We start from the raw sequence: 13654 nt of genomic DNA on the forward strand, positions 1-13654 counted from the left end.
CAAACCTGAAGCAGAGAGAGATGCTCCCTCACAGTCCCTCTGCTTGGCATCATCTTTGTCCCTCTGCCCAGAAAGAGGAATCTCTACAGGGTGGTTTTCGACATCCAGCATTGAGTGATAAACCATATGGTTGCCTTTTCTGAGAGAGGAAATACTTTAGACAATGATTCTTTACCTCTTTTAGGCTTCTCAGAGTTTGCTTAAAAATAGTCACTGATACAACTTTCAGTATAGCAAAAGGGTTCCAGTTTAACTTCTCCTCTTAGGACATCCCCTATACCCTTTTCTGCCTAGGCTTTCAAACTTAACACAGTAGTAGCAATAGTAATAATATGATCATCATCAATATTCTTACCCAGATCTCAAATCTGAGGTAACCTAATGTTTTCCTTGTTTGGCTAGAAAATGCTATTGTAGACTGAAGGAAAGGAAGAGGTCCTCTCATCCAGTCAAAAGTTTGTTTTGACATGCCTGTGGATCTCCATTATGAACATACTGCATTGAGGCAGTGGGGTGCTTGCACAATTGTTATGTATTTTTGCCTTGTGATTTGTGACTTTAAATCTGAATGTCATTTCAATGGTAAATGGCATTCTGACACCCAGCTCGGTGATTTCATGTGAGACCAGTGGTGTTAGTACTAAACATCTTACTGTAAAGACTCACTGTCAGTAATAGTGGACTTGGGCAAGCCCCTTGCATGCTTAAATCCAGCTTGCTCAGCCTCTATGTAGCTGGCTGGTGGGGTGAGCTACACTCACAGCTTGTGTCCTGAGCTCCCTCACAGCTTGTGTACACATTTGAGGGTTGTAATTGTTGTTAGCCTTCCTGTTAAGGCACTTGATGTTCCTTGTTCCTTGTCTCTGGAATTGAGTTTCATTTCTCCCAGCAAACTCTGCTGTGAAATGATTGTGATCTCTTGGGGGAAGGGAGAGGAATTGTTCTGTTAAATGTTAAAAGGCTTTATCCCTTGAACAATATAAAGGCTTGGACTAAAAATGACAGACCCTCTCAGATGCAGATGCATCACATCCTTTCATTTAAGTCACTGGTAATAAAGTACTCTGTTAATTGCTGCATTACTTGCTCATCCTGCTTTTCCCCCACAGCTGCCCTTCTGCCAGCAGCCTGCTGTGAAAATCACCCTTTGTCTTAGTAGAGCATTAATTAACGATGGTGTTCAGCTCAACACCATGAAGAGAAAGTGATGTTTATCCCGAATTCAAGACCTTTTTTTATAGCGCTGACTTATGCTCTATTGGCAGTGGGTTTGAGTCTGTGGTATCAGCAGTGCATACAGCACAGCAGAGCTGCAGTGGCCCAGGCTATGTTTTGGTTTATGAGCATGTTGATGATTGTGGTTGACACAACAGATCATCTTGTGGATTTTTTTGGTAAAAAGAAATGCCTTTGTGCAGTTGGGACGGAGCATGGGGCTCATCTGGAATTTAAAACTCTTTTTGTCAGCATAATGGCATCTGCACAAAGCTTTTAATGATGTAAATGCCGTTCAGCAATGTGTATCTTACAGGGCTGTACAGCAGAGCTTCAGGATGATGCTTTAGCTTCTGGCATTTTCCATGCTATAATCTTTCTGTGCTACTTACAGTGGTGAATGCATTTATCTAAAAGATGTGTGTCTGATTGTATACTGAAATAAAACTTCTGTTGTTCCCTGTCTCTCATTCTAGATGAAGCTGCCAGTGTTATTCAGTTTGGGAAATCAGCCAAGCGATCACCTGAGTCAACTCAAATTGGGCAGTATGGGAACGGCTTGAAATCGTAGGTATAACAAAAGCCAGCCTCCTGATACGGAGCTCAGGGCTGAGGTAGTAAATGTATTGTTTGCTTGCTATCTTTTTTTTTCTTTTTTATTCCCAGAAAAAAGAAGGCAGGTGAAATCTAAATCCTGGTACTGTGGTTTGGGGGACAGGAGCTCTGACATCTACTATAATTTTTCAGTGGCTGAGAAGTCTGTCAAGAGTTGATGACGGTGTTTTGCCATTATGTTTGCATGATGCAGAGGATACAGATCAGAGCTGGTGGAAAAAAAATGGTAGAGCAGGAAACAAAACCTTAGTATGCCTGTGGGAGACAGTAAAATGGGAACAAAGTAGTCCTCTCACTAAGAAGGTTGTGGGCTGCTGTCAGATGGACTTCAACCTTTTCTTTTTTATCCTAAATCAAACAAATGCATAGAGAAGGAGAGTAATGGAAGGAATGAGAGGAGGAGTGGGATTAGGTGGCAGCTGAACAAAGGTGGGGAGGAAATCTCATTAGCTGGAGGGGATTTGCTAGGAAAGAGAAGTGTTTCTGTGGTAAACTGAAGTCTTTGGGAAAGCTAGAGGGCTTTCATGGCTTACTCTGGCTGTTCCGCTTTATACTGTTCTGTGTGGCTTGATTTTTTTTTATATGTATCCTCCTGGGGAAATCTGTGGGACCCTATAGCATGGGAGGAAAGAAGAAAAGGGGATGTAAGGGACTTTGATATCCCATTGATACAGCTGCAGTGTGGGACGCATCCCAGATCCTGGCTGGGCACTTCCAGGACAGATCTCTGTCCTCTTCTTAACCTTGGGCAAGAGTCATACTATATTACAGGTGAGAAATGCAGACTGAAGCCTAAACATGCAAAAGGTGTGCTTTGGTATCACATCAGGCCAATCTGAAGAGAATTGAACTGACAGAACACTAATCCTTTTTTTGATGCAATGCTACGTTTCTTTGTTAAGGTTTTTTTTTGACAAGTTAGGGTAAAATAGAGAAGATGGGGAAGGCACTGTTGGGGATAGCAGAGTGGGGAGGAAGATGGGACTGTGTCTTTTGTGACAGCTAGCTGCTAAGTTGCACTGTCTGAAGTGTCAGTGAGTCTTTTAAGTTAGACATAGGAAAAAATTGTCTCCCAGAAACTTGTTTGCTGCTGTTCATTCTGTGTGAAGTGAAATGAAGTGTGTCTTTGCTTTCTCACACTTCTGCTTGTCTATTTGCAGGATATTGTCACATCTCACGTTAGTCATCTTAGATTTTTTAAAAAAAAGATTTTTTTTTTTTTAAAACTTGCTATCTAGGATGAGCCTGGGCATGCTGTGCATCTGCACTTCTGATTGTGACTCGTGTTAAGGGATTTGAAGCCTTATGAGAATGATCAGATTAAGATGCCTTTTGAAAGGAGAGATATTTAGAGAGAAGTGGTAGCTGCTGTTTAAGCCCTTCTTTTGCCTTACCTGGTTTTGGCATCTTGAACATAATAGGAAGAAAGTTCAGCAGCGTGGTCTGCTTTCTAGAAAATGTTATGCATCAGGGGTAATATGCTGCCTGAAATCTGTCTGCAGGGGTTCCATGCGGATTGGGAAGGATTTTATCCTGTTCACAAAGAAAGACAACACCATGACTTGCCTTCTCTTGTCACGAACATTCCATGAGGAAGAAGGCATCGATGAGGTTTGCATGTAGTTTGCTATAATGAACTAATGTGGTGAATGCTATCTCAGCAGAACCTCTCCAGCTCCCTGAGGAGAAGTGTCTGTCTCAGTGTTGGCTGCCACTGGTTGGACCAGTGGTATGGTTTTCTCTTGGTGATAAACTTGTAGGGGTTCTGCAAAGTCATCAAAGGATTTTTCCTTTAGGTTTTAATTCTGAGAGTTCTCTAAACTCCAGCAAGTTTGAAGGGCTTGTTTTAATCACTTAATGTTGCTTATGCTGAGTTCAGGACGTGCCTAGACTTCTTGCATTTTCCTTTTTCCACACAATTTGAGTATGGGATGTATTTAAATTTGTTGCTCTGATCCGATTTTCTGTAGAAAATTAAAGGTGTGCTTGAATGAGTCCTACCCACAGGACACAAACTCCAGACATGTCTTTTCTTTTGGATTTTTTTAAAACAAAAAATCAGTGTGGTTCTACGTGTTGAAAACTTGCGTATCTTAATATATAATTCAGGCATTGTTGTTCTGTATCCAGACTCTTTAACATGGAACTATTTTTGTGCTCAAACACAAGTGTTTTCCACGCAAGACTGATAATGAAAGGTTGTAAATTTGCACCAGGGTAGTATCTAAGAAAGTATTTTCCATTGTGATCATGGAGGGAGCTCTATAAAGAAGCTTTTGAGGGAGCAATGCTTATTAGTGGCCAGCTGATGGCTGAAGCAAGTTGGGAACAGTGATGTAGTTCTCACTGCGGCTCTGGAATCAGAAATTTGTGCTTGACCTCAGTTCTGAAGTGAGATCAGGATTCACTGTCCTTGATAGGCGGACCCAGGCTGTAATTCCCTCTGTGGTTTTGTTCTGAGCAACAGAAAACACCAATAGCCTTAGCTATAAATATAATAAAGAGTGAGATATGGATGAATATGAGTGAAGGATATTTGAGTTCAAGAGAGAAGTTAAGTACAGAAATTTAAATTTTTAAAAAAGCAAAATTTGGTTGTTGTTTTTTTTTTTATGGTAGTATTATGAAAGTCATTGCAAGAGGAGGGGAAAAAACCCATTGAGTGTGTGAGTAGCCAGTACCATAGAGGTTACTTGGAAATAGCTCAGTTTAAGACTAGATGTTGTAGGAAGACAACTCAGAGGCTGGTAAAGAGAGGTCCTTGGGCATTTGTCAGGAGGGGCAAGTCACTCGGTCATGTTCTGCAGACCAGAGTGGGTGAGCTATGCTCTTGATACAGTGCAATTTGCAGGTCATTGTTCCCCTGCCCACCTGGAATGCACAAAGCCGGGAGCCTGTGACTGACAACATGGAGAAGTTTGCTATTGAGACAGAGCTAATTTACAAGTATTCCCCTTTCAAGTCAGAACAGGAAGTGATGGAGCAGTTTAATAAGATATGTGGTGAGAAAGGTATGTATGGACAGTGCTGGTCACAGGCAGAGTATTTGGGGTTTGGCTGGAATTCATCTTATCAACTTGTTACTTGCTCAGGGACCCTGGTGATAATCTTTAACCTCAAACTAATGGATAATGGAGAGCCAGAGCTGGATGTGACTTCTGACCCCCGAGACATTCAGATGGCAGAAACATCTCCAGAGGGAACGTAAGTGTGATGTTACAAGCGTTTGGGCTCTGATCATTTTATGTGTAGGGTTTAGCTATATACTGTGTGCATGTGCTTTTTAAAAGCTGCTCTTTCTGTGGTGAATTGGAGAGTTTAACAGATCGTTAGTTTGTTCTTAGCGGTTTGGAGTTTATGTGGGTAAACATCCTGGAGGTGTTATGTTTGTGTGCTTGCGTGAATGCCTACTTTTTCTTGTCTCAGTTTAGTCAAAGCAGCAAACTCAGCGCTCTTCTTTAGGCACCTTAAAACAAAGGAGCCCTAAGCTATAGGTTTAATCTTCTATGCTCATCAAAGATGTTTTCATCAGAATGACAGCTGGTTGTGAGTCTGTGCTGCTTTCAAACTCATGTTCAGTTGTGTGATTAAATAAACCCTGGCAAGATGTGAACACCGCACAGGTCAGCCTGTATGAGTGAATGGTAAAAGGGTAGTACTGACGGGGTGTATCAGCACATCATCCTGGGAGCACGAGCAGCTCCTGGATTTCCTGCAGAGGAGAAAGGAGGATGTGCTCAGAGGACAGTTGGAAGAGCATAGAGGGTTGTTTAGGGAAAGCTGCCTGAAAAGGAAAACATGAGCTCAGCTGAGACAAATGCTTGATTAAATCCCAGAGCTCTATGGGCACACCTAGTGAGTTTTACCTGTATAATGAGATTACACACTGCTTCCCTGAAGTGCTTGAATTTCTCATAGAAATACAATTTCAAACACTGTAAACCTAGCTAATTCTGTATGCATCAGTTTGATGTTACTGAGTGCTCAGGTGCAGCAAACTCCTTGGCAATCTGATGTGATTCTCAGTTTCTTTAATGTGTGCTGGTGAGCTTTCATGATTAGCACTGATCACTGGAAGGAGCTTCTCTCTGACCTTGTGATAGCATTTATGTGTGTGATCAGTGCCGTTCCTGTCAGAGCATACACTCCTGAGTAACCGAAGGGTAAGAGAACATGCTAGCAAGTGGGGCACACGCTTAGTGTTCAATGGGCCAGTTTATAGGTTTGACCCATATTATCCAGCTGTATTCAAAACATCCTTTTCAAGCTACGGTGATACGTTCATCAGTGTTTTGTAACAGTATTTAAAATGTACAGCTCAACAGAAACTCTCTGTAGAAGACATGGGTAAAACAATATTAAAAGAAAAGCCTCACTTAACGCTCCTGCCCGGTAATTAAAATAGAAGGGCCTTGTCTTGTGCCTGGCTTTCTTGCTGAAGATTGTCCCTTTGGCATGTTTTGAAGGAGAAGGCTATGAGCTGAGATGCATGGGGTGTGAATCCTGCTTCAGGTGCTTAAAATACATTGGGGTAATGCAGAGCAGCGTGGGCACTTGGCTACTGGGTAGCATTTTGTTGTAAAATAAGAATCTTACAAGTTTTGTCTTGGAAAAACTTGTTCATTTGGTTTGGATAGAGGACAAGTCTCTGTGACAGTAGTATGTGACATGGCTCTTAAATGGTTGGGAATGAAGGGGAAAAACTGTGGAGGAAAGAGGAGGTGGAAGGCAGACTGAAAGAGACTCCAGGATGAGCACTCTGACTAAAGAGACACTGATTACTCAGGGCTGAACTGATACAGGCATCTTTGAGCTACATGGGCCAGACTGGGATAGTGTCTGCTGGTGGTTCTACCAGGAAATGCTGAACAAACTGCTCAGTTTCTGTAAGCATCCATCCGTCTCTTGCAGAAAGCCCGAGCGCCGCTCCTTTCGTGCCTATGCTGCTGTGCTTTATATTGATCCCAGAATGAGAATCTTCATAAATGGACACAAAGTACAAACAAAACGACTTTCATGCTGCCTGTATAAGCCCAGGTGAGTATTGGACCCAACATCTGCAGATGTGTAGGACTTCTTGGAGATTATTTATGGAAAGGGTTTAACATTTTGCTTTCCAGGTGTATCCTGCATAATTCCATGTTAAAGCTACAGAAACAGATCATATGGAAAAGGAGGTAGATAGTGGAAAATTTAATAACTTGAGTAATTTGTGCAATTTGGCTCCCTTTCAGAGCAAACCAAGAAATGAAGATAGTTTTTGTTCAAAATTACATATCCATATGTAATTTGGGTATGTATCGGTTAGGTAGCTGTTTTTAAGGAAATAAATATGGTGTCTGTTAGAATTATTACTGAAAAGAAGTGAGGCTAAGCACTTTGAAACAGTTGCTTTGAAAATTAACTTACATATGTAGCTGGTAAAGGTTTGCATAGAGATTAGGAAATACTATTCCCTGTCTTCCTTTTAAGTTCCCTTATACAAAAAAGTTGAAAGCAAGAGAGGTGTGCTGCCAGTTGTCTTAACAGGGACTTGAAAAGGATATAAGGATGGGAGGGGGAAGAAAAGCATGTATTTAAGTCTCCTTGAGGCAGTAGTGTTCTTCTGTCCCTGGGAGCACACAGGCTGTATTCCAGATACTATAACATGATTTGTCTTAATAAGTTAGTAATAATTTTATACAGTATTTGTGGATAGCTTTTCTGACAGCAGAAATATCAATTGTTTCAGTAGTATGGCGCACTGTCAACTTGTGTACTCATACTAACCACAGTCTTTTGTCATGATGGTTGCCTGGAGAGCCTGGCCTATTTTCAACTTACAGCCATGGCCTGCTTGTCAGGCTTGTACTTCCTCAGCTTTTTAAGTGACAATGTGTGAAATTATGTTAGAAACTCGTGGATGAACAATGCCGCGCGGTTACACTTACTAGAATCAATGCTGGTGCAGGTTTATCTAACAAATCTACTTGTGCCACATCTGTGCAAACTCCTTGTAGATCTGCTTATGGTGGTTGGGCAATAAAAATTCCCAGCACTGTAAAGGCATTTACATTTAAAATCCCTACTCCTGCAGCAGAATAGAAAAGGCTACAAAGAAGGCCTCCCTGTAGAGCACAGTGTATGTCTTTTTGGTCTTGTGGCAATTATTGTAGCCTTGTTTTTCCATAAAAAGTTATTTGGGATGGGATTTGCCTCTTGAAACATCCAGAACTTTGTGTCTTAAGGCAGTTTCAGTTCCTGCAGACTCTGATCATCCTTCTTGGTGTCATCTCCTCTTCCCCAATTATGTGTCTCTGCACAGAGGTGATGCATACTCACAAGCTTCTGCCTCTTAAACACACTTGCCTTTCACTCTACAGTAGTCAGTCTGTGATCTGCATTTGGCACGTTATGATATGGGAAGGTAGAACAAGCCACTGTGTCTCAAGCACGGTTTACAAGGCTGGGAGTCGGATGTGTAGTACACACAAATGTCGTGAAACCTTAGAACTGGAACTTGAAGATCCATTCAGAGTTGCTTTGCCGCTTAGGGTCTTTGAGCTACACTGTGTGATGGGCACTGTCAGACTACATCTGTGAATGGCTATTTGCAGGAGAAAGGGTTATTTATCTATAATGTGAGGTTTTTGAGAAGCTTACCATATATATTTACTCTTCCCTTCCTCTTCCAAACAAGCTATTCCTCGAAACACTGGGATTTCCCCTGAGAATATGGGCGTATTTCACTTCCAATGGTTAATGCAGAAAAGGGGATTGTGTTTGCAGCTGCTGTTAAAGCATCACTGATTTCAGAAGTTTTTGCCTAATTGCATCGAAAACCACTCAGTTCCTGATGTGTAAATCTCCTTCTCTATTGAATCTATTGAGAAGAGTAGAATAGCATGTGGAGACTTCATTCTTTCATACAGTGATGAAATCTTGGTTTGACCTTACTGCTGAGTTTGCTGATTCATAAACTTCAATCATGACAGGATGTACAAATATACTTCAAACCGTTTCAAGACTCGTGCAGAGCAAGAGGTGAAGAAAGCAGAGCACATGGCGAAGATAGGTGAGTTTTGGGGGTATGCATGCATCCTGACTGTACTGTAGCAACAGCCAGGAAGATAGTGCCGTGCTGGATATGACCTGCAATTGCTTGCTTCTGTGATCATTATGGTTGCTCAGGAGATTAGTTACTACGGTGACTGTCAATGACCCAGACATATTCCATGTAATGAAAGGAATGTACATTGATCCCTAAGACGATTTCCTCTGGGAAATGCTTGTATAGATTGGAGTCACAGCCGTCTGCCCTTGCTCCATCTGAAGTCTGGCTAAGCTGCTGCCCTATTACCCTGCAATTCTGCTCTCACCTTTTGTGTATCATTAGCTTTTGGTTCCATTTTCCTTCTGCTCTTTCCTAGTTGAGGCAGTTGTTCAAAAAGTAAGACTTTTATTCTGTCACTTCATATAAAGTGATTGGTCTGGGTGTACAAGGTTGAAAATGAACATGAGCCACTTCAGTGTGCGCTCACAGCACAAAAGCCAACTGTGTGCTGGGCTGCATCAAAAGCATGAGCAGCAGGTTGAAGGAGGTGATCCTGCCCCTCTACTCTGCTCTTGTAAGACTCCACGTGCAGCACTGTGTGCAGTTCTGGGGTCCTCAACATAAGAAGATACGGAGCTGCTGGAGCAAGTCCAGAGGAGGCTATGAGGATGATCAGGGGCTGGAGCACCTCCCAAATGAAGGCAGGCTGAGAATGTTGGGGCTCTTCAGCCTGTAGAAGAGAAGGCTGCGTGGAGGCTGTCACCAGTCACCCCCTTACTGTCCATGAGCCTTAGCACAGGAGTTTCTGCTCCACGATCTTGCCATGCAGCAAGGTGAGACTGACCTGCCTGTAGTTGCTCACGTTTTCCTTTTTTTCCTTTTTAAAAAAGGGTGCTACTTGCCAGTCCACGTTTACCCCCGTGGACCTCATAGCCTGTAGGATGGAGGAAGATCACTCTCAACTAGTTGTACAGCTTTGAGCAAAACAAGCTTCTGACCTAAAAGGGCACAATGTGCTTTTGGATGCAGAGCATGCAGATGCAAGGTACATGGTGCTGATATACCAAAGCACCTGGTGGCTCAATTTTAGAAAGGGATCTCCTCACTCAAAATGAAATCTGTTGAATGAATCTTGCAATACCAGGGTGAAATGTACCTATTGCCGGGAAGTCTGGGGGAGAAGTGGAAAGGGGAGTTTATTCTAAATGGTAAACTTCGTGCAAACGTCAGGTGGAGTGGCAGGTTTTCAGAGAACTCTGTGTCCTATTTTCTCTGTAGCTCAGATTTGTCTTTTTCCAGGCAAAATTTAGCAATTATCAAAGCTAAAAGCATTTTTACTGCTAGTGCTCTCCCTTCATGTCTGCAAGATTACATCTTAGTAGCTCCTTTTCAAGCCTGAACTCAGTCTTCATTCTGTGACAGCCTTTTCTCTGCCTACATGCTTCCAAGCAGAGCAGACGGGGCCACGTGCATCCTTATTCTTTCCAAGTCCTCAATAATTCCTTCATGGATCCTTCCTTTAAACAGCTTTTGCAGAATTTAGCCTTGCAATTTTGCTGGTGTTGACTGTGATATCCAAGCAAGTTATAAGATGTCAGTGGTGCCCTCTCATAGGTTTTATTTTGTACCCTTTTGTGTTATCCCTGTACCCTTGTACATGTCAATCCAGCAAAGGCTCTCTGGAAGTCTGACCTCTTAGGTGGATGTCTTAGTATATGCTGCATGTACTGTATGGTTGACATCATCCTTTTCCTTGTGTGTTCCAGCGGAGGAGAAGGCTCGTGAGGCAGAAAGTAAAGCCCGTGCTCTTGAGCTGCGCCTAGGTGGGGACCTCACGCGGGAGTCCAGGGTAAGCCCTGTGCTTTGGCAGCGTGTGACGTTTCAGGCACTGGGGACTGACTCAGAGAGCAGCACTGGCAGGTCAGCACCCAGTGGTAGCACCCGGTGTGTAGGTGATACAGGTAGTGACTTCAGTTGGTGAGCTGCTTGCAGCATTTGGGCAGCTCTGTGGGGTCATCACCAGTGGACGTGCTTCAACACCTGTACATGGTTTCCAGCCCAGGTGGCAAGTATGCTGATGTTCTTCAATATATCCTGCGAGGGAAGGAAGCCTGCAGCCCCCAGGCACCTTGTTTGATGTCAGCCTCTGCAGAAGAGGCCAGGGGAATGTAAGGTGTTTGAACAGAAGTAAAACTGGGTGCTTTTTGGCTATGCCCCTTCGCTGCCTGTGTAACTGGCTCCAAAGATTTTGGAGAGGGGCTGTTTGCTTCCTCCTCGTGGTCTATGGCTCTTGGCAGGGGCAAGGCTGAGACCCAGACCACCTCTGGGTGGGAGGAGAGCATGCAGCAGGTATGCCTAGTGCTTCCCCAGGTATCACCAGCTTGAAATCACTGTACTTGCTATAGGCATCCAATGGAAATAGGAGTATCCAAGTACCCTGGCTGTTTCCCTGTGCCTCCATTACCCTCTGGTTTCAGTTAGCTTAGATGTTTAGCTGCATTTTGACATTCTCTTCCAAACAGCTCTGTAGCTGCTTAAATGAGCTAGCACCAAGCACTGCACTAAATGTAAAGACATGCTGATTGTCACTCTCCACTGTCAGTGAATTCTTTAAAACATTTCAAGATCTTCTTGAAGAGGACAAAAAAAATCATAAAATGAGCAAATGATGAGTTTGACAGCAGCAGTTTTTCTGTACCATGCATGTTTGCAGATGATGCTACGCCAAGTCCAAAACTCAGCAATAACCATGCGCCGGGAGGCTGATGTCAAGAAGAGGATCAAGGATGCGAAGCAGCGGTGAGTACAGGGTGGTTCAGAACTCTGCATTTCCCAGGCTGTTCACATCTCTCGTGCTGTGCTTGGGTGGTAGAGGGAGCAGTTCAGCTCTGAGCTTAAATGTTTGTGGGCATCCTGTATGCTCTGGCTGTTAAACCAAGGGGACTGAGTTTGCTCTTCTGGTTGCTTCTGCTGTTCCCCTCTTGCTGAAAGATGTCTTTTTATTTGGCTTGTTTTCTGTAGATGTTTATATGGTTTTCACATCAGCTGTTTTCATTCTTTTGCTTTTTTATCTGCAGGTAAGATTCAGGGAGGCAATGAAATGTTACAGTGAAATGGCTTTTAGAATTGTAGGGATGTTTTCTAAAAACTTTCTAAGCTCTGTTACAGTCAGTGCTGTGAAATCCCAAGGCATTGTTCTCACTTAGCTCTGGTTGCAGTTGACTTTGCTGTTGATGTACTCACAAGAATATTCCACTTTTTTTATAAGTTTTTTTTTTTTTTTACATAGCTGTCTTATGCATTTCATAAATGAAGTTGTAACCAGATAAAAATGCTCTTCAAACAAATGCTGAGTGTGAGAAAGTTTGGGATTTATATATGCCAAATTTTTGTTCCCACCTGGTTGTTTTGCATGCTGGTTTTCATGGCTGCTTAGGTCAGAGCTATCCTAGGCTTGTTGCCAGTGATAGATCTATCACATCTAGCCCAAATTCTATGTTGTCAGTGTTCACAATAGCCCTTGGCAAATGTTTACTGTTAAAATTACTGAAATCTGCTATTCCATGTGTTTTTCTAGTAACTTATTTTAAAGGAAGGTGTATTACAGGGTACTTACACATCTGTGTGGGCAAAAAGATGGGTTTAAACAGAAAATGAATATGAAATGAATCTGTTTCAGGGATTTATTTTGAAATGCTTGACCATTAAGATAGACTTACATCTTCTATCTGCAGAATATTATTGTGCAGCGCTCATGCATGCACAGCTCAGGTTCTTTTAATACTTGATATTAGTAGACAGTCAACAGATCAGTTTAAAGGATTCCACTATTTCAACTGATCCCTTAAGCAAAAGTAAAATTCCTAACTGGGATAAAGCACATAAGTGCTAAGAATTTGGTTAGATGGTGGGGATTTGGAAGTAAGGCAGGTCAGAGATGAGATGGATGGGTAGGACAGTGGTATAGCCTTGCAGTAATTAAAAGTTTGAACCTCACATTTGATGGTACCTTCATTCTGAAATGGAGGATCCTTATCATGAAAAATCCTAAGCATGGATTTCATGGAAGCTGTGGAACCTACTTAATTTTATTTGTTAAAGAGCAATAGTTCTGTTTGTGAGACCTGGGGATTTTGTTTTATTTGTAACACAAAGAGGTCTTGAGGCTCTCTGCATTGCAGGAGACACAGTTCAGACAGGAGATCCAGGTTCAGAAATCCGTATCTCCTCACAAACATTTGAGGCCAACTTTTATTGATGTCATCTGCTGCACAGACAGAAGAAATCATGCAAATTCCTATCCTGTCATTTGTAGGAAAAAAAAAGCTCTGCTTGGGCTGTCTCTTACATCTTCCAGCTTTCGAACTTAGAGTGATGGCATTGGAAAACTTGCGATTACAAGAACTTTCCCAGAATCTGAGTATCAAAATCTTAATTTCCATGCTTTATCTAGCATAGGGATGTACATCTGGAAAATATAAACAAAATCTCATTGGAGAGGACAGTCTGTACCTACCAGTACTACACAGTACTAAAGCTACTGTGTAACTCTTAATTTTTTTGAACAAGCAGATCTGAAATAAAAATCAGAATCCATTTTAGAAGGAGAAACCATATCCAAATAAATAAATAATCTGAGAAGATACTGTCCAGCCTAAGTTGGTGTCTGTATTGCAAAGGTTTTGTATTTTGTTTATTCACATTCAGTAAGTACTTGGTGTTTTTAGCAGTAGCAGACTACAGGATGGGTGTTGGTAAACCCCTGCTGCTTAGAGGTGCTAGATCACTTCT

General features: G+C 42.3%; 1 protein-coding gene across 4 annotated transcripts in view; it reads left to right on the top strand.

The window, feature by feature from the left end:
- MORC2 (MORC family CW-type zinc finger 2) overlaps positions 1-13654 on the top strand; it is a 38764-nt gene that overhangs the window by 14883 nt on the left and 10227 nt on the right. For 3 of the 4 annotated variants that reach the window (XM_061465689.1, XM_061465691.1, XM_061465693.1), the window contains exons 5-13: positions 1266-1394; positions 1692-1782; positions 3333-3441; positions 4682-4841; positions 4923-5034; positions 6742-6867; positions 8805-8884; positions 10630-10712; positions 11577-11662. In XM_061465689.1, the coding sequence (XP_061321673.1) occupies positions 1266-1394; positions 1692-1782; positions 3333-3441; positions 4682-4841; positions 4923-5034; positions 6742-6867; positions 8805-8884; positions 10630-10712; positions 11577-11662 (976 nt within the window). The remainder of the gene's footprint in view (positions 1-1265; positions 1395-1691; positions 1783-3332; positions 3442-4681; positions 4842-4922; positions 5035-6741; positions 6868-8804; positions 8885-10629; positions 10713-11576; positions 11663-13654) is intronic. The other variant, XM_061465690.1, reaches the window with a different exon arrangement.

Source organism: Pezoporus flaviventris, unplaced genomic scaffold (assembly GCF_033815535.1).
Source record: "Pezoporus flaviventris isolate CSIRO_AGI_PZ_B2104156 unplaced genomic scaffold, CSIRO_AGI_Pfla_v1 ptg000041l, whole genome shotgun sequence".
NCBI classification, from domain to species: Eukaryota; Metazoa; Chordata; class Aves; order Psittaciformes; family Psittacidae; genus Pezoporus; species Pezoporus flaviventris.